The sequence below is a fragment of the Trachypithecus francoisi genome, unplaced genomic scaffold (genome assembly GCF_009764315.1).
Source record: "Trachypithecus francoisi isolate TF-2019V2 unplaced genomic scaffold, Tfra_2.0 Lachesis_group3, whole genome shotgun sequence".
Lineage (NCBI taxonomy): Eukaryota > Metazoa > Chordata > Mammalia > Primates > Cercopithecidae > Trachypithecus > Trachypithecus francoisi.
The window spans coordinates 120,497,802-120,521,052 of record NW_022681468.1 but is presented as its reverse complement, the minus strand read 5'-3'; the positions used below and the strand labels follow the sequence as shown (position 1 = coordinate 120,521,052).

The following is a 23,251-nucleotide window of genomic DNA, read 5'->3' as shown; positions in this document are numbered from 1 at the left end:
GTGCTATGCTCCATCACCCCAGCTCCACCACGGGAGCCAGGCACCACCATCCTCTATAACCACTCTCCCCTACCCAGCCCAGGATGCAAGGACTGGATTCAAGAAATTGAATTTGCGCCAGGCGCGGTGGCTCAAGCCTGTAATCCCAGCACTTTGGGAGGCCGAGACGGGTGGATCACAAGGTCAGGAGATCGAGACCATCCTGGCTAACACGGTGAAACCCCGTCTCCACTAAAAAATACATAAAACTAGCCGGGCGAGGTGGCGGGCGCCTGTAGTCCCAGCTACTCGGGAGGCTGAGGCAGGAGAATGGCGTGAACCCGGGAGGCGGAGCTTGCAGTGAGCTGAGATCCGGCCACTGCGCTCCAGCCTGGGCGACAGAGCGAGACTCCATCTCAACAAAAAAAAAAAAAAGAAATTGAATTTGCTACAAAAATACTTACATAGTATTTATACAACTCCTTGCCTCATTCCGGACGCTGGGCACACAGGCCATGTCAGTGGACCCCCCTCACCCCTCCATTCAGTTATACCACTTAGGCCTGCCCATGAAGCCAGTGGCTAAGGTGACAGTTGGTTACATAAAGTGAAGATGAGTCCCTCCTCCAGATGCATGGTCCCTGAAGAAATCTGAAAGTAATTCCTCTAAATTTAGAAGGACAGGCCCTTGCCTCCACCCTATCACCCCCTGCACACGCACATGCATACACACATAGTTCTCACGAATTCTATAGGAGGCAGCAGAATCCAGAAACCCAGGGGTGGGCACTACTGGCTGCAGAGTCCCAGCACAACTTTGCTGAAATCTTTCAGCAAAGAGACTCTGCGGGCCTCTCTCTTTCAAGCTTCACTGTGTACCTCTGTCTCTGCCCTTCCAGCCCACACATCCTGCCTCTTACTTGTTCCCCACTCCACGATAACTAGGAGAAAGCCACCTTCCCACCCACCCTGAGTCTATGGCTGTTGGAATCCTTCTCATAGCTACTTCTTGGCCTCTCAGGACATGGGCAGAGAGAACCTGGGGGTTTACCAACATGGGAGCCCAGGGGTGACTGGAGGGGACTTTGGTGGATCTGTCCACACAGCCTAAACAAAGAGTACCAAGCTGACACATGATAGTGGAGCCTTGATTCACCAAGGATCTCGGGCAAGCTAGCTTATTATATTAAAGGAGGACTGTGAATGTCCCCCACCCCTACTCATCACACACTAGGGCTGGAGAGATCTTAACAAGCAAACAGTGTCTGGGAAGGTATGAGCATTTCTTTTACAGAGTGAACTTTAGTAACTGAATTTAAAATAAAACGTGCAATTAATTAGAACAGTAGTCTCTTATGTGGACTGCCCAAGACAAACCACTGGGATGCAAGAATTTCAGGACTTCTTAGATTTTTAAACATAGCCTTTTTAATTTATATTTTTGGTGTTACATTTTATAATGTACATATTTATAGGTAGTGTATGTGAATAATCCATAACTGCAAGATAGACATACTGGGGCTCAGGTTCAAACTGTTTACTGGTAAGGGATGTGATAATGAGAAAAAGGTGATGACCAGCGACCTGAGACAGTAGGCATCAGCCACCCACAGGCAACTCCAATGAGAAACTCACACCAGCATGGGTGGGGGTGGGGGTGCGAAGGTGTGGGCTTCGTTTCAGTGGCTTCCCTGCTTGATGTACCAACTAACTGGTAGGTGATGAAAGTGACAAGAAGGTGTAAGTACCACAGATCTTTCACTCCATCAGTACTTCTAGAAAGCTTACCATGTGCCAGGCACAGTGTGGAGCTCTGAGGACTACAATGATCAGCAAAAGCAAGTCCCTCAAATCGTGTAGTGTACCCACAAGGCAAGGGGACAGAGATGCTAATTAAACACTCATAATCTAGAATATGTAGTTATAAACTGAAGCACTCTGAGGGAAAAGTTCTGTAAGAGTTTTCTGGCAAAAGAACTAGATCTAAATCTGAGAGGAGGCTGGAGGCAGTAAAGATGACTAGATGCTAACTGGATACAATGGCGTCTCAGTGTGGTGCAGGTTTGCAGGAATGAGAGGCAGCCAGAAAGGCCCAGAGAGGGTGGGGCAAGGGAATAGATGACAGGAAGAGGCCAGCAGTGGCCAGACCATGCAGCACCTTGTTGGTCTTTATTAAAGATTTGGGACTTTATCCTAGGAACAATGGTGAATTTTAATATGGGGTGACATGGTTACATGTGTGTTTTGATAAGATCATTCTAGTCGAAGGTCACAGCACGGCTTCAAGAGGACTAGACTATGATACAGGGAGATCAGTGGCAAGCAACAGAGCATGTTTTAAACAGACAGGACTTGTAATGGTGATGGATGCAAAGAGGATCATGAGTGTGAGTGTGTGTGTGTGTGTGTGTGGGCAGTGGGGGGCAAGGGACAGAGGACATGGGTTCCCTTTGGACTTAAGAGTAGGACACTGTTGGAGCACCCAGGTGGAGACATCTGAGGAGTGACTAGAGCCATGGAAGATACACCAGAGAAAGGGAGAGCCAAGTGGGGAACATCTTTCATAAAGTCAGGAATGCTGAATCCCAGCCAGGCGTGGTGGCTCACGCCTGTAATCCCAGCACTTTGGGAGGCCGAGGCAGGTGGATCACTTGAGGTCAGGAGTTCGAGACCAGCCATGCCAACATGGTAAAACCCTATCTCTACTAAAAATAAAAAAGTTAGCCAGACGTGGTGGTGGGCACCTGTAATCCCAGCTACTCAGGAGCATGAGGCATGAGAACTGCTTGAACCCAGGAGGTGGAGGCTGCAGTGAGCTGAGATCACATCACTGCGCACTCCAGCCTGGACAGAGCAAGACTCTGTCTGGAAAAAAAAAAAAAAAGAATGCTGAATCCCACCACTGAGACATCACGCAAGATAAGAAATGAAGGCTGTTGGGATTCTTGGCACTATTTGGAAGCAAACCAGGCTTCACGGGGTGGAGTAAGAGAGGTGACAGGGTGGAGAAGATAGACAATTCAGAAAGTTTAGGGAATAGGGAGACGAGTGGGATGGGCAGTAACTATAGTGCAACACAGGATCAATTAAGGGAGTCTTTGCTTTAAGATGGGAGAAGCATCCCCAGCTGGAGGAGAACCCAAAGGACAGGAATGGCTAGGTGCCCAGGAGGAACAAGGGAACTAGGCAGGGGTAGCCAAGACAAGAGGACCGCTGAACTGGGAGGGATTAAGGCAGGTTCAGCCTCACAGTTGCTTAGGAAACCAGGAGGTTTCCATTTTCTGTGAGGGGGACGTCCTGGCTGGGAGGGAATGGGTGGAGGCCTGAAATAGTTGCTGAGGGCAGTAAGAAGAGCTGCCCAGAAGAGGGACGAGTCGCTTTATCCTCAGGAGAAACTACCTAGAGTCCAATGTCATGACTGTAGTGAATTCCTAGTGCGAAAAAGTAACTTCCGGTAAGTTTGAATCTCTAGCTTCTAAACCTCTTTTCCCATTGAAAGAAATGTCACTTTTTTATGTAATTTGTCTGTGAATAATGTAAGCTGGTTATTTTTTTGAGACAGAGTTTCGCTCTTGTTGCCCAGGCTGGAGTGCAGTGGCATGATCTCGGCTCACACTGCAACCTCCGTCTGCTGGGTTCAAGCGATTCTCCTGCCTCAGCCTCCCGAGTAGCTGGAATTACAGGCACCCGTCACCACACCCGGCTAATTTTTTTTTTTTTTTGTATTTTTAGTAGAGTCAAGGCCAGGCTGTTCTTGAACTCCTGGCCTCAGGTGATCTGCCTTCTTGGCCTCCCAAAGTGCTGGGATTACAGGAGTGAGCCACTGCGCCCAGCCCTACTTTTTTTTTTTTTAAGTGAATGCCAGTTATGGTATTCCAGCTATGGTGTTCTAACGGCAACAACAGCTAACATTTCTTGAGAGCTTACTGTGTGCCACATAGTGTGGCAGGCACTATTACAACCTCATTTTGCAGAGACAAAAAGGGAAAGTGCCCTGAGAGGGGCATGTCCAAGTGCCACAGTTGGAAGTAGGGGAGGCAGGACTGCGTGGGGGTATCCCCACGCAGTCTATGTGAGGAAACCAGGTGCACTGTCCTCTCTCCACAGTCTTCCCTGACCCAGCGCGCAAAGTGTGCAATGCACTGAAGGATGGGTGCCCTGGGTGACAAGAGTGTGGAGAAGGGGCTGGGGGAACATGGCTGACGGGGGGCCACTGGCACCAGGAACTTTGGAAGGCACCAGTCTGGGGTAGGAGCTTAGGATTGAACCCTTATGCTGTGAGGTTTGCGGGGAGAGGAGCAAGACATAGGAGAGCAGCTGGAGAAGATGGGGTGGGCTGGTTTAAAACAGAAGACATGATTGACCCTCAGTGGAGAGGCCTCAACAAAGTTACCAAGGGCATATCCATCTTTTAATGGCTTTCAAACATTAACAAGTAATGAGGCCGGGCGCGGTGGCTCAAGCCTGTAATCCCAGCACTTTGGGAGGCCGAGACGGGCGGATCATGAGGTCAGGAGATCGAGACCATCCTGGCTAATACGGTGAAACCCCGTCTCTACTAAAAAATACAAAAAACTAGCCGGGCGAGGTGGCGGGCGCCTGTAGTCCCAGCTGCTCGGGAGGCTGAGGCAGGAGAATGGCGTGAACCCGGGAGGCGGAGCTTGCAGTGAGCTGAGATCCAGCCACTGCACTCCAGCCTGGGCGACAGAGCGAGACTCCGTCTCAAAAAAACAACAACAAAAAAAAACAAGTAATGAAACTAATTTGTAGGTCCAAGCCCGTCAGTTTTCTTTTTAATGAATAAAAATATTTTACATGTAGTAAGGGAGGAGTGTGGCATCGGCTTTTCACAGAACACAGGAATGCGTGTACATAACGGGTAGCAGTGTAAAATGTATTTCTTACTATTAGGACCAGAAAGTTCGAAAGCCACTGATCTAATTCAACACTCCCATTTTAGAATGGAGAAAACAGAGGCCCAAAGAAGCCAAACAACTTGTTCAACTTAGTTAATAGCAAAGCTAAGGGGAGCATCCAAGTCTTTAATAGTTGTCTGGTAATTTCCTCACCAAACCAGAATCTCCAAATGTAAATACCTCTGGGAAAAACAGCACTGACTTTAATCCACATTAGAGTAAATAACAGTGGAGTAGTAAGTAGCTGATCTTTTAGATCTGCTGCCTGGAGCAAGTTTTGGTAAAGGAAACAGTAGCTGAATGAATTCAGGGGGCAGCTGTGGAGCTAAAAACAAAATAAATCTGAGGGAAAGCAGGGGGTTGCAGGGTGTGGCCCAGCACAGGGCTTGGTGTGGTAGAATAAAGGGACTTCCATCTTCTTTAGAGTCTGTATATCATCAGGACAACTAGTTCTAGACAAGGAGGCTGCTTCCATGTCTGAGAAGGTGGCTCAGGGCCATGGTGCTTTGCTCATCTAGTTTCAACAAATTTTATTAAATGAGAAGTTCTGAATAACAGATGCCTTCACAAATCTCTGTCCCTGCCAGACTCCATCTCTTTAATGAAAACATCATTGTTGGGTATTTATCATTTGTTGTATAATTATATTTCAAAGCAATAGAAGATTCAGAGTCAGGTCCATGTTTCTCTACTTGAAGGCAGCAGTGCTGGCGGACTGGGAAAGGGTAGTTCCTAGGAGACCAGAGAACTAGCTAGAGCAAGGGATGGACTGCTAAAACAAGGAGGAGGGATCCTGGTGGCAAACGTTTCTAAAGAAATGCCTCTCTGGACACCAGAGCTATGAGCCTCCTCTTAAACTAAGTTAGAGGCCGGGCGCGGTGTCTCAAGCCTGTAATCCCAGCACTTTGGGAGGCTGAGACGGGCGGATCAGGAGGTCAGGAGATCGAGACCATCCTGGCTAACACGGTGAAACCTCGTCTCTACTAAAAATACAAAAACTAGCCGGGCGAGGTGGTGGGCGCCTGTAGTCCCAGCTACTCGGGAGGCTGAGGCAGGAGAATGGCGTAAACCCGGGAGGCGGAGCTTGCAGTGAGCTGAGATCCGGCCACTGCACTCCAGCCCGGGCGACAGAGCGAGACTCCGCCTCAAAAAAAAAAAAAACTAAGTTAGAATTCAGGCCAATTGGACCACGTTCATTGGCCCAATCACCAACAAGCTCCCTGCTCCTTTCCTAAGTGACTGCACCAAAATAGAGAAGGCATGAGATGTCTGAAGAGTATCCTACACAATTTCCAGGAAGTTTTTAATTTCAATAATTTCAATGTGATGTAATTAATCTGGACCCAAGCTCTGGGATGGCCAGCTCTGAAAGCTCAAGCAGATGTCTTTCCAGTGGTATTGAAGAAGGGGGCCAGGCGCGGGGGCTCACACCTGTAATCCCAGCACTTTGGGATGCCAAGGTGGGCAGATCACTTGAGTCCAGGAGTTTGAGACCAGCCTGGTCAACATGGCAAACCCCCGTCTCTACAAAAATTATAAAATAAATAAATACATAAAGGAAACAAGTCTCATACTGCTAGAGGAAAAGAAAAAAAAAAAAGAAGGATGGCCAACTGTGTAAGTCTACAGTAAGTCACCCTGAGAGGCTGCTGGTGCAGCAGCAGCACGAGAGAGGGAACTGGGGTTGTGGTTTGCTGTCATAACACAGGCTGCCGTTATGGGGACTAGAATTTGTCCCCTTGAATTTATCTCCTCCTTCCCTTGACCTGGCCAATTTTATAACCATTCCTTCCATTCATTAGCTCAGGCATAAGAGGCTAGAGTGAAAAACTGTTCTGAAACTCAAAGCCACTATGCTGCTGGTTCATTCCCCAGGAAACACACATGGTAGAAAAGCAGCAGGCCAAAAACTAGAGATTCCAGGATTATCCGTTGTTTTCAAAGATCTGGGCTCTGAAAGGCTGCTGTCAGCCACTGGGTACACAGCTGCCCCACCTTTGGTTCAAGCCTCAAAGTTCTAACTGTTGCAATCCAAAGCTCCTTCTGTCTATCTCTGAGATGACATCTAGAACCTAAGAGTGACCATTCAACTACAAGATACACAGAAGGCTTTGACGTGTTCTGAGTACACAACGAAGAATTTCAGTTGGCTATACAGAACTCTAGATGAGAAGTGCTTCATATTAAACCAGTAACAAGGATAATTTCTTTCTGTGGAGGTTCCTGGGTTGAGGCTGATTTCCACTAGGTGCCAATTACTTAAAGGGCACAGAATACATAAAAGGACTTAAAAAGACCCTGAGAGTACCACCCAAATATATGGCTTGCCATTTGCTTAAACAAAGCAAAACACCAGATCCCAGGGGCCAAACTACTGAACCACCTTTTCAGCAAACCTCTTCTGCAAAGAAGACAGATAGTAAACTTCATCAAGAGCCAAAATTGAGAACACTACATAGGCACTTTACAAGAGAAAAATCTAACACATTTCCACAATTCTTTTATTGATAAAGTTCAGAATATATTGAGTACTTTTTTTTTTTTTTTTGCAATGAGATCTGCTAACGAGACAAGTGGATTTCTTATTTTGGGGGGGAATAACATCTCTTGTCATTGGGATTCAAAGATAGTGTTCCATACCATCAGATTGACTGCAAAGTTTGTATGTACAAATAATTTTTAGCTCATGGCTGTACAAAAACAGGGAGCTCAGTTATAGTTTGGTGATCGCTGTGGTACTCCTGTGACTAGGGGTAGAGCCCAGAAATCCGCATTTTACATGCCTCTCACATGATTCTGGTAATGGGCCATGGACCCAACGGACTATCCAATCCTCAGAGTCTCTGTCCACTGTCCACCAAAGGGGACTGTGGTTTTGCAGTGCGAGAACCCGGCTGTGCCACCTACCAGTTGCTCAACCTCTCCAAAAATCAGATGATTCATCCTCACAACAGGGATGGCATTGCACTGCTTGGCCTACTCTTAAAGAGTTGCTGGGATGATTAAGTGAGATGATCCATGAGGTGTTATGAGTATACTATGTCCCAGATACTAATGACATGCCAATTATGTTAAGTTTTTTTTGGCTGCAGATGCACACTGCCTGAGCAGCTCCTGCTTGTCTTCTCCTTACTGCAAATGTGTCCCCCAGCACCTTAAAGGCCAGATCCACTTCAATCTAACCCACTGTGATGTGCTAAAGTAAACTCAATGCATGGCTTCATAAAATGATAATCCAGAGCCCCTGGTCCTGAACCTCCTGGCCCTCTAATATCTTCAACTAGGATGCTATCCACTCTTCATTTCAGCATCTTCAATAATAGAAAATTCATTCTCTTTCTAAGGTGGCACCACTCCAAAGCTGGAGAAGTAAAAGCTCTTCCTTACAGTATCTTAAGAAAAAAGCGTGTTTCAAAGGAGTGTGTAGAGGTTGAGTATGCAGACTGGCTGAGTCTGAATCCTGGTTCTGCCACTCACTGGTCACATGACAACCCCTGTATGCCTCAATTTCCATATGCACAATGATGATGATAATAATGCCTACCTCACAGTGCTGTTGTGGGGACTAAATTAGTTGATACATGTAATCCACTTAAGAAATGTGCCAGACACAGCGTGGCTGCCATGTAAGCATTAGCTAATATTGTTATTATCCTAAACCATGGAGGAGCTCAAAGTAATGCCTGGAAGCACCCTGATATGTCTCCGAGACTAACACTGTCATATAGACAGCATATACTGAGGGCCATATCAAACCAGTTTTGTCATCATTTACTGATTAAATGGAATTACTATGCCGTTTTACAGGTGAAGAAACCAAGCTTCAAAAAGGTAGGTTAAGCTCGCCAGTCCAAGGTCACAAGGGCAGGTAAACGTATCCTACCTCTTGTGGCAGGGGGAATTCAAATCCAGGTCTGTGTAATTCCTAAGCCCATCTTCATCATGGAGCCCCCCAGACTCCAAACTATCAGCAGCAGAACTCAACTGACGAGGACCATACGGGAATTCAGGCTCAATTTTCTGCCTGTGAGTTCCTGGTTGGCTTGCATAAACTGGAGTTAATATCACGCTACTTGAACCCAATTAGGCAGTAAGTCAGTCTGGAAAACATCATGCGATGTATTCCAAAGGTCAAAGTAAAAGCTGGCTTCCAAGGCAGTCTCTGCTGGACACTGCCATGAAAGTTAGTCTCTGCACAGATACCAGAGTTCAGTTCGTGAGGTGCTTAACCAGCACCTAAACACCGGCTTTTAAAAATTCTCAGAGACGCCAGCACTGGAGGACCCGACGCGACGAATTGCCTGGCTCCTAAGTCAACAGCCAGAGAAAGGCGGTTTACTTTTTTCAAAAGCAAACCTTCATCCCTCTCTTTCGGTTTAGGACCTCATTACTATTGTAGCTGTCTTCCCCCAGGCAAAAATAAAAGGGCGAAGGAGCAGGTTAAGACCGAGGAGGGTTCCCCTAGCCTGCAGGGCGCTGCAACATCCACCTGAAACACGGAGCTCGACCTACCTTCCCGGAGAGCCCAGCCCGGGAGGGCGTTTCCCCAACGGATCGACAACTCTTCCCTCCCGGGGAAGAGGCTGCTGTCCTTGGCTTCAGTCAGGGCCACTACAGTCGCGTGCGCGACACCCTTCACCCCCGCCAAAAGAACCTCGTGTTTAATGTTCCCCTTACTCTATCACTTCCGCCGAAAGAGCAAACACCAGAGCGATCGGTTAGTCCTTAAGGCCACATTTAACTACGTCTGAACGCCTGCAGGAGGAACAGCAAAACCCCGGAGAGGAGGGCGGGGGAGGCAGGGAGCGCGTGGGGGGGCACTTGCACAGAGGATCGTCGTCCTCCCGGCGCCGCGGCCGCCGTGACGCTCCAGCACAGCCTCAGGCCACTGGCGCCGGGCGGAAACCCCCATCGGGGCTCAGAGCACAACTGGGGGTCCCCAATGCCGGCTCCCCCTGCCGCCTCCGCGGGGGAGGCCGTCGGGGCGATGGCGCAAGACTCCGCTCCCCCCGCCCCCCACAGCGACAACAGCCACGGTGACAAAATGGCAGCCCGGCGCCCGACAGTCGTGCCACAGGCGCGCAGGGCCCTGGCGGCGGCTCCCGCCCCCCAGTAACGCCTGGGCGCCCTTCGGGCTCAGCCCCTGGTGGGCCTAGCCGTTAAAATAAATAAACAAAAACAAATAATAAAAATAAAACCTGGAGCTCGAAACCAGCCCGGGAAGCCACAAGGCCGGCCCCGCGCGTACTGCACCCCCACCGCCCGCCTGCCCGCGCCCCGCGCCGCATGGAGCCCAGAGCCCGCATTCCGAGCCCCGCGCCCCGCGCCGGGGAGGAGGGGCGGGGCGTGCGGCGCGAGCCCCGGGAAACATGGCTGCTCGTCCTATTTCGGCGTCGCGGCATGGCCACCAGCTCCCGGAGCCCAGTTGGGAGAGGTGCCGAAGGTGGGTGTGTGGGGGGCCCGGGAGCAGCGCGGCGGGGAGGGGCGCAGGGGGCGCGCTCTGGGAGCCATTTGTCTTAAGAACATTTAAAAAAATACAGTTCCTCCTCCCCCACCCCTTTTGTCCCTCTTTCGCTAGCTTTCTCCCCCACCCCCGCAAATGTGCAGAAAGTGCCCCCTCCTCCGCCACCCGCGCCCCACCCCGCCTCCAGGCAGGGGGCAGGCGTGTGGGCCGCGAGGCTGGGAGGCGAGGGGGCGAAGCGTGAGAAATCGCTCCCAGAACGGCGCGGTGCGCTCCCCTCCCCAACACACACACACACACACTCGGGGAAGTTTAAAGCGCCGGTTCGACCCGCTTTCCGGCTCGCTCCCGGGGGGCCGGCAGCGTCAGTCGGGTTCGCCAGGCCAGCCGCGCCCCCACACCCACCCGCGGCGACCCCGACCCCGCGCTCGGCGCCCTTCCCCCTCCGCGCAGGGGGCTTCCGGAAAGTACGCGGGAAGACCGAGGCCCCGGCCCCCTCCCCCATCACCACACCCAGCCCCCAAACGCAAGGCGCCGGGTCCCGGCCAGGACGAAAGCGGCCGGAGAGAAGCAAACCAATGGCAAATAGTGCGGGGAAACTCCGGCCTCCTCCGGCGGCGCCCCCTACTCTCCCGCGACCGCCCCCTCCCCGCCCTGCGCGCCATAAGGCACTCGCACGTCTCCAGTCCACAGCTGCGTTAAGGCGGGGAGGGGGTAGACAAAAAGGATCTTGTTTTCAAAAGTCTCACTCAGGTTTGGGGGGAGGAACTAGGGAAAAGAGGAAGCGAGGCCTGCCTTCGCCGGGATTCGGGTTTAACGGGCTGGAGGAGCGACAGGCCAGCGCACGGTGCTGCCCAAACTCCCAACTCCGTGGAGCTCGGGCCACCGAGACTGGGGGCGTCCTCCCGCCAGCGCGTCCCCGGTCCCCCCGAGGGGCCAAGAGGGGAGTTGGCCGGGGTCTCCGCCCCAGAGCCGCCAACTCGCCGAAAACACTCAGGTTTGAAAGCGAGAGGGAGGCAGAAATAAAAACCAGCGTTCGAGTCACCCACCCTCACCTTCCCCCTCCTCGGGGGTGGGCTTTCGCTCGAGCCTGGCGATTCCCACCCGTGTAAGTTTCCTCCGGCCGTGCTCCCGCCGCTGCCCAATCAATAACGGCGGCTAGCGGGCAAACTCCCATCCTAGAGCTGCGTGTTTGCCATGCCCGCATAAACGTGGACCCAGCCAGTACCCACCACCGGCGCCAGCTCCGGGCAGCTCGCGTCCTGACAAAGTTTCCCGTGCCCATTTATTAAGCAGGAGCCGAATGGCTGCCGACGAGCCCAGCCCTGAGAAAGACGGAACGGGGGTTCGAGCTGGGGGACACCAGGGCCCAAAGGCTGGCATCTTGGGGAGGCCGGAAGGAGCTGGGGCGAGGGGGGACCGGGACGTAGCCTTTGGGCAACTTGCACCAGCGATCAGTGGAGGCAGGGAGGCGCGGGGATTATCTGTGCCTTTGCACGTTCGAAAATCCCTCCCCCTCCTTCGAATTTATCCTCCCTTCGGAAGGAAAGGAAGAAACATCAGCATCTGGCCCGAAGGTGGGGTGGAAAGAGTGAGGGAGAAAGAGGAGGAGAGGAAGGGAGGCAGAGAAAGGGAGGGAGGGAGAGAAAGGGCGCGTTCACGAACACTACAAAGTTACAAATATGGCTCCCCCGTCTCTCGCCTCATCACTGCAAAGAAATGAAGACGCACTTTAAACTCCAGCCATTCCCAACTCCGCTGCAGCCCCCTCCCCACGCGCTCTCCCCGGGGCCCTCGGCCCACATTTATCAGAAACTAAACCGGACTCGCGAAGCCCCAAACTTATTGTGTGTGCGAGCGAGCGAGCGAGAGAAAGGGAGGGGGGAGGCGCGGGAGGGGGGCGGAAGGGGGGATACATTTATAAAATGTAAAACCCCTTTTTTTTGTTGTTAAATTCAGGAGGCAGCCCCTCTCCTCCTCCTCCCTCGTTAATCTTCCCCCCAGACGGAGTCACGGGAGCAGCGATCTCCGAGGGTGATTTCGCCTCATTCTCTCCGACCCAAACGCGTGCGCCCGCTGGCCCCCGATGGGTGCACACTCGCACGCACACTCTCGCACCCACACTCGCACACGCGGGAGCACACGCACAGGTAGTCACACACCAAGGGCAGCGGCGGCGGCAGCCGGAACATGCTCGGATGGCATTGCAACCCCCCAGCCTTGCCAATTCGCTTGCAGTCCGACCCCCAAACCCGCACCTCCCGGGCGCCCCCCTCAAAAAAAGTGCCTCCCCCCAGCGCGCACACACACACACAAAGTAGGAGAATGGACCGACAGAGATATTTTTGGCAAATGCTCACATCAGAGGGCGTCCTGTTCCGCAGCTCTAAATGAATCCGTCTGCCCATCTCCATCTCTGGCGCTCTCTCTCTGCAGAGGCTCCCGCGCCGGCGGAATTCAATCAATAAACCCCGAACCCACGGCCGCGCGTTTTAGGACTTTGAAGGCTCAACCAGCTCCGCTCGGTTCTCGAGCCCCCAGCACCCGCGGCGCACACTAACCTGATCGCCGTGGAGGCGGGATCTGCGGCCCCGCGGAAGAGCGGCAGCGGCCCGAGCCAATCGCCGCCGAGGGTCTCCGGGCAACAGCCAATGGCAGCGGCGGCGGGGGGGAAGGGACCAATGGGCGGGCTGCGCAGCCGGCCAGGGAGGCTCGGCCATTTGGTTGTGGTGCCGGAGACGGACCCCTTTAGATTTCGGGGCGGCTGAGGAGCGCGGCGGCTGCTCTGTGGCTGAGTGAGGGGGGTGGGCGGAATGGCGGGGGAAGGGAAGGTGACTGTGCCGCGAGGGCCGAGCCGCCCGGCCTCGCCAGCCCGCCGCCGCCTCAGCGTTCGGCCGGGGGCGGGGCCGCAGGTGCGTTCTACGAGGGGGAGGGGCGCGGCCGGAGGGGTCGGGTCGGGGTCCCCGCCGGGCTGAGGGCTTCGCGGGGCGGCGCGACGGGGTTGCGGAAGGAGGCGGGCGGCTTGAGGTCCGGGGGCCGCGGGCTGCCCAGCGGGAGGGCAGATGAAAGGCCTGGAAGGAGGGGAGGGGTCAGGGTGCAATGCGGGGAGGGGCTCGTCGTGTCCCGGGTCCGGCGGCTAGCGCTGAGGAGCGTGGCTGCCCCCCGTCACCCCCGCCGCGGCCGCCCAGCCCGCGCGCCCCTTCCCCTCCGGCCTCGTCCGGGTCAGGCCGCCGTCATCGCCACCCTCGTATACATAAGTCAGTAAAAGCGAGATGCTTCCACTTTTGGATGACTTACCGCGCGGTCGCGACCCTTCCCACGAAGAGGCTTTTCAGTTTGCTATCATATAAGGTCAGCTTGGAAGAAGTGATCACCAAGAGACACCCAAGATCTTGTTTAGGCAATAAATGAATGAAGACCATGGATTAAGAACTGTTGCTGGATATACGGAATATTAAAAGGTGGAAAAGGAAGGTGCTCATAACTCCTGGTTTTCTGGACCAAACATAATTTATGGGCTTTATAGACCTAGTGAAAGAGAACGGCGCACGGTTTATTCTAATCGTCCACCTGAGTCATTTGGTTCGGTTTGGGTTGCCAAGGAGGCTCTAACTGGAGCACTTTCTCCAGGTTTTTCGGCGTGCTTGCCTTGGGTATTTTTGAATCACATTAAGTTTTAAGAGACCTTAAAGCCCTGATGCCCACTGGGTTACCGACTTATGGCACTAAGGTGGCTGCCTGTGGCTGTTAATAAACCACGGGGATTGTTGTCAACAAGGACAGATACATCCTTACCTTTCCACACGACTGTATTTTAGTGTCTGTTTCTACATGTCTGCACTCTTCCCCACACATCTCAAGATAGTTTTTCCGGATACATTGTGTTTATTTTTCAGGAACACGAGTTCAAAGGAGAGAGAAACCAGTATGTATGTTGCAAAGTTAAAATACTGTTACATAATAGCAATACAGTTTCATTCTTAGACATATAAAGTTGAGGAGGAAGTAAAAGGTGACAATGTAAATAAAACACATACAGAATGCTTACACTGGGGAAAAAGCTGTAGTAACTTTAATGTTGCAACCTGATGGATTGCAAGTGTAAAGCCCTGCAACTAAGGATTTGACTGAGGAAATTCTTTCAGATAAAATGATAAATGGAATTTGAAGTCTGATGTTTACTCTGAGTAGGTGGGAAATGCAACATAAAAGTTAGAAGTCATTGTTTTATTTCATCTGGTTATAAATAGTATAATTTATTTAACTTGTTGACTTACCTATCATCCTCAGATTTTGTTAATCTTACTGAAGCCTATTTGTATAGTTGCAATTTATTTTAAGTTTTATTGGCTTCTTTGTAATAACACGAGAAACCCCAAATTACCTATTTATGCCATTGAGACAGTTGTTGTTTCTGGATATGGTGTTTAGGGTTGTATTCAAACAGAACCTTATCAAAACAGGTCAATATGGTGTGTATGATCTGTGTAACACAGGAGTCCTGAAGTTTGTGTTCTCTTTGATGGTAAATGTTCATCTTCAAAGTTTAACCACAGTTAAGACCACGCTGCTAGCAATTCGATATGAGACTGTCTTTCCAGAGGAGTAATCCCTTAAAAACCAACCAATCAAATGCAGAGATATGCCCCATCCAACTCTGCTAAATAGAAGCAAATAGCTCACTCTATTGTACAAAGACTCAAGAGGAAGACTTGGAAGCCCCACCCCCTCTCCCATTAAAGAGAAAGTACAGAAACAAATTAAAATTAGAGTTGAAAAAATCATGGCCTGATTACTAAATCAAAACATTAAATGTGACAGTTGTTTTTAGAAGCATCTTACTTTTATACATTTTGATAACTTTTGTATTAATGTTAGAAAATTGAAAGAAGGCTTCACTGGGTGTCAATCATTACAGAAACTGAAATATCTAAAAGTATATGTATAACCAATTGAATAGTTTCCGCTTTCCTTACATACTTGAAATAAGAAATTTTCTTTTGCTTTTACAAATAGATCTATTTGTAAGAAAATTTTCATATGATTTTGCTTTTTTATTATTAAAAAAAGGAATATAGCTCAGCCAAAGCTGAGCTGTATTTGCCCCACACAACATGACCAAATATCAAAAAAAAAATGCTCCTACATATCTTATTTTACAAAGATGTTTTTTAAATTACATTTTATTGTATATTATAGGAGTAAATAAGTGTTCTAAGTGGCAATGCAGAAAGTATAGAAAGAAAAGAAATGCCCTATCAAGGAATCTTGGCTGAATTTTGAAACGGAGTTGGGAACAGGTAAGAGTTCCTATCTACTGTGTAATTCTACAATAGGAATTGTGTTTGAAAGATGTAGAGTCTCTAACCTCTGAAACTAGGTTTGAGTCACTCTGAGAAGAATAAATGAGATACAATTCAAAGTTTGACCCCCTAGAGAGATAGATGGCCAAGGAAGGAAAGATCTTCCCGCCTTCCAGAATATCCTCCATCAAGAACCATTCCAAATAAATAAGCAGCCTATTTTGTTCTTAAAGACCTATGATCTATGAGTATCTTTAGGCTCTGTTGAAATGTGTAGGACAGTACTGTTTTACAAATAACCATATCATTACTATTGCCATTTTATTAGGTTGGTGCAAAAGTAATTACCATTTTAAAAAAAGGCAAAACCACAATTACTTTTGCACCAGTAGCACATTTGCCCTTGTTTGGCCGCCAAAGATGGAGACCCTTTGGTTAGCATCCTTTTTATGAGTCAAGCTAATATACCCACAGGTCAACTTTTTGTTCTTGAGCTTGAATCACATCACTGGCAATCGGCCTTAATACTCTTACCTACATCATGGTTCTGCTGCTTGAACCCCAAAGACAATGACTGGAAAAACTCCAGCTTAATTATGTTCTCTATTGTTTGTATATGTAAATAGTTTTTAGGAATGTAGATTATTATTTTGAAATCTGTGGTAACAAATGTGAAAACTACTACATTTTTATTTGAATAGCGAAATAATGTTGAAGCCTGGGATCTAAAAAGTTTATTCCTTATTTTCTTTTGCTTAATAAAGTATTTGATAATTTAGAAAAAGGATTTTTTTTTTTTTTTTTTAATGATTGGGTAGTTAACTTTATCAATGGGTTGGTCATGGACAGAAAGCACTGTTGGATGAAAACAGTCATATATGTGACTTTTAAAATTAAATTAATAAGCCAGGCATGGTGATGTGCCCCTGTAGGCCCAGCTACTTGGGAGGCTGAAGTGAAAGGATTGCTTGAGCCCAAGAGTTCAAGAACAGCTCAGACAACATAGCAAGACCTGTTTCTCTAAAGACAAAAAATAGTCAAAATCTTTACAAACAGCTTTAAGATGGTTGGTTTCTTTTAAAAAGGAAAAAAAGGACTGGGTGCGGTGGCTCACGCCTGTAATCCTAGCACTTTGGGAAGCTGCAGGCAGATTGCTTGAGCTCAGGAGTTCGAGACCAGCCTGGGCAACATAGTGAAACCATCTTTACCAAAAATGAAAAAAAAAAAAAAGAAAGAAAGAAAAGAAATTAGCCAGGCACGGTGGCATGCACCTGTAGTCCCAGCTACTCCAGAGGCTGAGGTGGGAGGATCACTTGAGCCTGGGAGGTGAAGGTTGCAGTGAGCCGAGATCACACCTCTGCACTCCACTCCAGCCTGGACAACATAGCCAGACCCTGTCTCATAAAAAAAAAAAAAAATTGCCAGGTGTGGTGGTTCACGCCTGTAATCCCAGCACTTTGGGAGGCCAAGGCGGGTGGATCACCTGAAGTCAGGAGTTCAAGACCAGCCTGGCCAACATGGTAAAACTCCATCTCTACTAAAAATACAAAAAAAAAAAAAAAAAAATTAGCCAGGCTTGGTGGCACGTGCCTATAATCCCAGCTACTCGGGTGGCTGAGGCTGAGGTGGGAGAATTACTTGAACCCAGGAGGCAGAGGTTGCCATGTGCCAAGATTGTGCCATTGCACTCCAGCCTGGGCAACAAGAGTGAAACTCCATCTGAGAAAAAAAAAAAAAAAACTCACTTGCACACTAGTTTGGAAGTCTCTAAAAATTTTGTGAATCGGTTTCTTAAATATATTAAAGACAATTTTGAAGTAGCAATGAGGGAAGTTTGTTTACCATTCATCAGGAAGAAAACCAGAGCTGTAAGCTCTTACTTTTAGTATTAAAATATGACTGGGAAGGAAAAAAATAAATGCCTTAAAGACAGATAATGGAATGAGGAGCTATAGAACAAAGTGACCTAAGGCAATTTTGGTTGAAAAATAGAAATACAATTAATTTAGATTCTGCTGATGTGTTTTAATCCATCTGGAGTTGAGGTTTACCTCTATGAAGAAAAGAATACTAAAATCTATTAAGATGTGAGGTAGAGATCAGACTTTTTAGGAACTTTTAATATTTTTACTATTTGCAAATGGCATTTGTAACTTCCATATGCATAGTAAAATTATGTGTACAATAATTAAATCCTCTTAGATTCTCTGCTTTGTAATGGCAATTGTTATTTGTACCTCTAAGTAATGATCTATCTGTAAAACATTTTCTACAACGCCTCTTGAATTAGAGATCAATTTAATGCATTCTGAGAAATTAGTAAATTTTTAATGTATTTCTAGTTGAAATATTGGGTCCTTTCAGGCGAGAGTGTATGTATACCCTAAACTTTCTTTGGAAGTTCTGGATCCTGGCAACTATAGTATAAAAACTTTGAATTCATTTGTACATGACGAAATGAGATAGCCATGATAGGTGTTAGAGGACTTTTACCCAGTGGAGGAACATGTTTCATGTTTTACTCTGCTGCATTGGTCTTTTTTTTTTTTTCCTTTCTTTTTGAGACAGGGTCTCACTGTCACCCAGGCTAGAGTGCAGTGATGCAATCATGGCTCACTGCAGCCTTGACTTCTTGGGCTCAAGCAATCCTCCTGCCTCAGTCTCCCAAGTAACTGGGGCCACAGGCATGTGCTAGCACACCTGGTTAATTTTTAAATTTTTATGGAGATGAGCTCTCACCATGTTGTCCAGGCTAGTCTCAAACTCCTGGGCTCAAACGATCCTCCTGCCTGGGCCTTCCAAAGTGCTGGGATTACAGATATGAGCCGTGCTGCCCAGCCTTGCATTGGTCTTATAACTCAATAATGTACGTGAAATTATTTTATATGCCTTCTTGTATATGAGAATTGCCACTTCTACATCTGTTTGTTGGAGGGCAAGTCAAGTGAGTGTGACAAACATTTTTCACTAGGCTAGACCAACTCATGTCTGTGTTCATGTTGAGAAGTAATTCTATAGATAAGGCAGAAGAGCAAACTCAGGATACAAGTGTGCAAAGATGTATAGCAGACGTGTTGATCGTCATATCATAGCACTTTTATAATAGCGAAAGAAAAGAAGAAAGGGGAAGAGGGAAAATGAAAAAAAAAAAAAAAAAAAAACAGAAAAGACTCATATGCCCAGGAAAAAAGTCTGGGAGAGTATGTACCAAAAAATGTTTAAAAACTTGGATTACAATGGTTTTGCATGGGTGTTGAGGTCATAGTGGTTTTTGGTTTTGGGGTCTTTTATTTGTCTATATTTTAAAAGTTTTCCATTGATAATTTTTGCAATGAAACAGTTATTTTAATGGAAATTATAGGTGTAGATGATATGTGGAATGTTTATTCTAGTCAGAATTTTTGGTGAGGACAACAGAAATTACCCTGACCAATGCAAGAAAAAGGCAATTTTTATAAGTCTGTCACAGAGCTAAAGAAGAAGAACAAGGTCCAGGAAAGAATAAGAAGCCAGGGAAGCTGGCAACCTGGAGCACAGCCAAGATGGTCCCTGCCCTAGGTACAGTCTTCAGAGGACCCCACACCTCAGAAGTCATCTCTATGCAGTGGGCTGTGAACCCCACCATACCTACAATGATCTCAGCATCCTGCCTTTTTGTGTCACTCCCTCGAGGTTGAAAGCCCTTGGCAAGAACATTTGCAGATGCCCCAGCTGTCAGAGAAAAAATGTTATCTTCCTCCTTTAGCTTCTACGGTGGGATGTGTGACCCTGCCTCCTGCCTATTTTAGGACTCTGCCTAAACAAAGTGTTCTGGTGCTAGGTGACCAAACCAAAAATCCATGAACATGTTCTAACAAAATAATGCTGTGAAGGTTTCCCGATGATCCATGTTACTCCCATAGTATCTCCCCTCTTCCTCCCTACTACTTACCAGCAAGAGACCATATCACCTATTTAGGATCAATGTAAAGCAGAGCTAATATCTGAACCCAATTTCTTTTCAAATGCTTGCCTTCCCAAATTTGAAGTCAGAAGAAACAATGTATTCCTGCTGATGTCAATAAGACTTCCTCGGCTGGGCACCATGGCTCACACCTGTAATCCCAGCACTTTTTGAGATCAAAGTGGGCAGATCAGTTGAGGTCAGGAGTTTAAGACCAGCCTGGCCAACATGGTGAAACCCCATCTCTACTAAAAATACAAAAGTTAGCTCAGCGTAGTGGCGTACACCTGTAATCCCATCTACTTGGGAGGCTGAGGCAGGAGGATGGCTTGAACCTGGGAAGTGGAGGTTGCAGCTAGCCAAGATGGTGCCACTGTACTCCAGCCTGGGTGACAGAGTGAGACTCCATCTCAAAAAAAAAATAAAAAAAAAACCTCTATCAAAGCAGAACTAGTGATAATCTTTTTTTTTTTTTTTTTTTTTTTTCTGAGATGGAATCTCACTCTGTCGCCCAGGCTGGAGTGCAGTGGCCAGATCCCAGCTCACTGCAACCTCCGCCTCCCAGGTTTACGCCATTCTCCTGCCTCAGCCTCCCGAGTAGCTGGGACTACAGGCGCCTGCCACCTCGCCCGGCTAGTTTTTTGTATTTTTTTTAGTAGAGACAGGGTTTCACCGTGTTAGCCAGGATGGTCTCGATCTCCTGATCTTGTGATCCGCCCGTCTCGGCCTCCCAAAGTGCTGGGATTACAGGCTTGAGCCACCGCGCCCGGCCACTAGTGATAATCTTAAGACTTGGAAAAGAAATATCCCTAGTAGAAATATTTGATTTTTAAATTACAAGGAATTAGTTCTAAGGGATAATCTATATATTTCATAGATAAATGGAAATATCTCTAGATATCAGATGATAAAAGATCTTGAGCAGTGATGGATTACTGCTAATGGATTTCTGTCTGCTACTCTGAGCACAAGTTCAGGCTCAAGTGCAGAACTAACATGAAGGGTTTGAGAATTTAGTCAAAATCTGGAAGTAGGCAAGTGGTCACAGGCTAAGTAAGGGTTCATAACAGGATGTAGTCATTGAAGGACAATTGTGAAGAAAAAATGCTGATGGTGAAGCAAATGCAAAAACCACAAACACATTGAAGAGGCCTATATTCCTGGGAACAAAGAGGAAGGTTATCAATGATGTGCTTGTAGAAAACATATTAATACTGGAATATTGTCTTCTTTCCCATCATTTCAAATCAGTTAGCTTAGATTCAGCTAGATAAAACAAATGATACCCTTGCAAGGACTCTGAACAATACTGGAATTCAGCTGTTTTGTTTCTAATAAAACATGGTTTAACTATTACCTGAATAGAAGTTCCTTATAAATGCAAATTACTTCTTTCCAGAGAATCAGTGCTAAAGATTCTGTTCATTGGTACACTAAGTGTTCCTCATGACCCAGTGTTTTATTTCTTATAATTTAACTTTTTTTCTGAGATAATTTAATGAAAATTATGGCAGTCTGCTCATTGTTCAACAAAATCCATTTCCTCTTCTCCTTGAACACAAAACTTGACTATGTTTCCTAGATGACCCTTGCAGTTAGATGGGGCCATGTGACTGGGTTCTAGCTTGTTGATTATAAGTGGAAGTGATGCTGCCACTTAAAGGCTTGAAAGTGCCACTGCATACTGACTGAGATGCAGTGACCCTTGGAAACCTTGTGTTTATGAGGTGGACCCCCTCTCAGGCTGTGTCTCTTAAGAGTCATTTCAGCAACCTATTTACTTGCCCACCAAGAAATGAATTGTGACCAAGAAACTTTTATGGGGCTGTGCCATTATGTGCTTGTATCTGTTTGTTACTGTAGCCTATGCTAGTAACTAATACAATAATAAAGGTTTTTTCAGTCTTAGTTTTCTGTTTGTTTGTAGACCAATTGTAAATGTGAATATTGTATTTCCATTGTATCTTGGCTTACATGTTCAAAGCACCATAAAACAGATAGAAGGATTATATTAACAAGTACTTAATGAAGAAAAGATCAGTGCAAGGGAGTCTATAGAATAACATGTAAATGTGTCTTTTTCCCCCAGACTTAGTGCTTGGCTCATAGTAAGTATAAAATAAATGCCTGTTGTTTCATCAATAAGTAACCATCCCCTCCCAAGCTGCAGACTGACATTTTAATTGCTCGTTGGGCATTTCCAAACAGCTGTCTTACAGGAACAAACCACATGACATTTCCAAAATGAATCTCTTCCTTGCCGGTCTCTGCCTACTCTGCCTCCACCAAGCTACCTTTATCCTCCTGGCTCTCCTGTTTTGATTAATGGTACCCTTGGAATTGTCCTCTGTTGACTCCCATAACCAAATAGTTACCTTGTCCTCTAAATTTCCAACTACCTTTCCTCCTACCAGCCCCACTTTTTCACCATTCTATCCAAGCAAGCTCGCCCCACTCTCATGTCTAAATTGGCACTGTGTGCTAAGAGTTCCCAGGCTTTGGGTTTTCTCACCAATAACATTTCAAAAAAGGGTTTAGGACCAACATAGAATTCCCAACTTTTAATTTTGCCAGATAAAGACATTCTTTAAAAAACTTATCTTTTATTCTATAGACTATTTTAAAAATGGTAATGTAGAGAGGACTCAGCTTTAGAATATAGGACACTCCTCTACATTGAATTTAATTTTATGAGAATTCACTACCTTGTTCAAGATTGGGTAGTTGGAAAGTCTTGCCTAGATCAGCACTGGCTCTGAGGTCTTGATGTGGTCTTGTGGCCAGATGAATGTTTCTGAGTTTCAGTTCCAGTGCTCCTCTGGTCAACAACAGCCTCTCTGGTTCCCTGTGGCCTGCTTTCCCCAACCTGGCATTAAGACTCCCCAAAGAAGACCTCACACTACCTTTCCAGTGTTACCTCTTAATTTCCAGGCAAATTAGACCTTCCATTATTCCTTTTTGTTTTCTCTCTTTGACTATGCAGTTGTTGCACCTGTACAGTCTATCCTTTTTTCCCCACCACTCAAAATTCTACCCAAAATTTAAGACCACATTTGATATCACTGCCTCCTTTGAAACCTTTGATCCACTTTACGCACACAAACAAGAGCTTTCCTCTCCTTGAACTTGCATAACATTGTAAAATATAGCAAGTGGCCACTTTCTTCCACATACTGTGCTTTTTTACCTCTCCCACAAAATTACAATAAATCCTTAAAGAAAAATGTTTGATTCATTTTTATTACCCCTCCATTATTTGAACATTAAATATTTAATATATATTTAATGACTTAATGAATACTTTAAACATAGTGAGCTCCAGACTTTAAAAAGTATCTTCGAAATGTTTAAATAACTTTAATCTTCAATGTCAAGTAAATAACAATAGGGTATTGGGGAAACAGAGATTGCTAAGTAACGTGTTTGTTCTTTCCAAAATGAGGGAAACAAAAATAAATTCCAGTTTCTATGACCATAATACAGAAGATTTTTCTACTATAAAATTTTATTTTGGGCTCCTACCCAGGAATTGTCTTTTATTTTAGGGGCCTAACCAGGAATGGAATTGTCTTAAAAGACAATTTGTAGGAGAAATAGGAATTACAGATCTTCCTAACTCTGATCTAATTTTGTGTACAAGCCATTTTTA

The 23,251-nt window shown here is 46.9% G+C and overlaps 1 protein-coding gene and 1 long non-coding RNA gene across 5 annotated transcripts in view; one reads left to right on the top strand and one right to left on the bottom strand.

Moving 5' to 3' along the window:
* Positions 1 to 13,239, bottom strand: part of ANP32A (acidic nuclear phosphoprotein 32 family member A) — a 41,793-nt gene extending 28,554 nt beyond the window's left edge. The window contains exon 1 of one of the 2 annotated variants that reach the window (XM_033189601.1): positions 12,918 to 13,239. In XM_033189601.1, coding sequence (XP_033045492.1) covers positions 12,918 to 13,076 — 159 coding nt within the window. In that variant the 5' untranslated portion in view covers positions 13,077 to 13,239. Of the gene's footprint in view, positions 1 to 12,716 lie in introns of both variants that reach the window. The other variant, XM_033189602.1, reaches the window with a different exon arrangement.
* Positions 10,160 to 19,856, top strand: LOC117070443. 3 transcript variants are annotated; one of them, XR_004431927.1, is made up of 3 exons: positions 13,137 to 13,268; positions 15,556 to 15,656; positions 19,119 to 19,856. It is a non-coding gene; the product is annotated as an uncharacterized LOC117070443 (long non-coding RNA). The 3 variants fall into 3 exon arrangements; XR_004431925.1 differs by lacking the exons at positions 13,137 to 13,268; positions 19,119 to 19,856 and adding an exon at positions 10,160 to 10,338 and having other exon boundaries at positions 15,556 to 16,879; XR_004431926.1 differs by lacking the exon at positions 19,119 to 19,856 and having other exon boundaries at positions 15,556 to 16,879.
* The last annotated feature ends 3,395 nt before the right edge of the window (positions 19,857 to 23,251 follow it).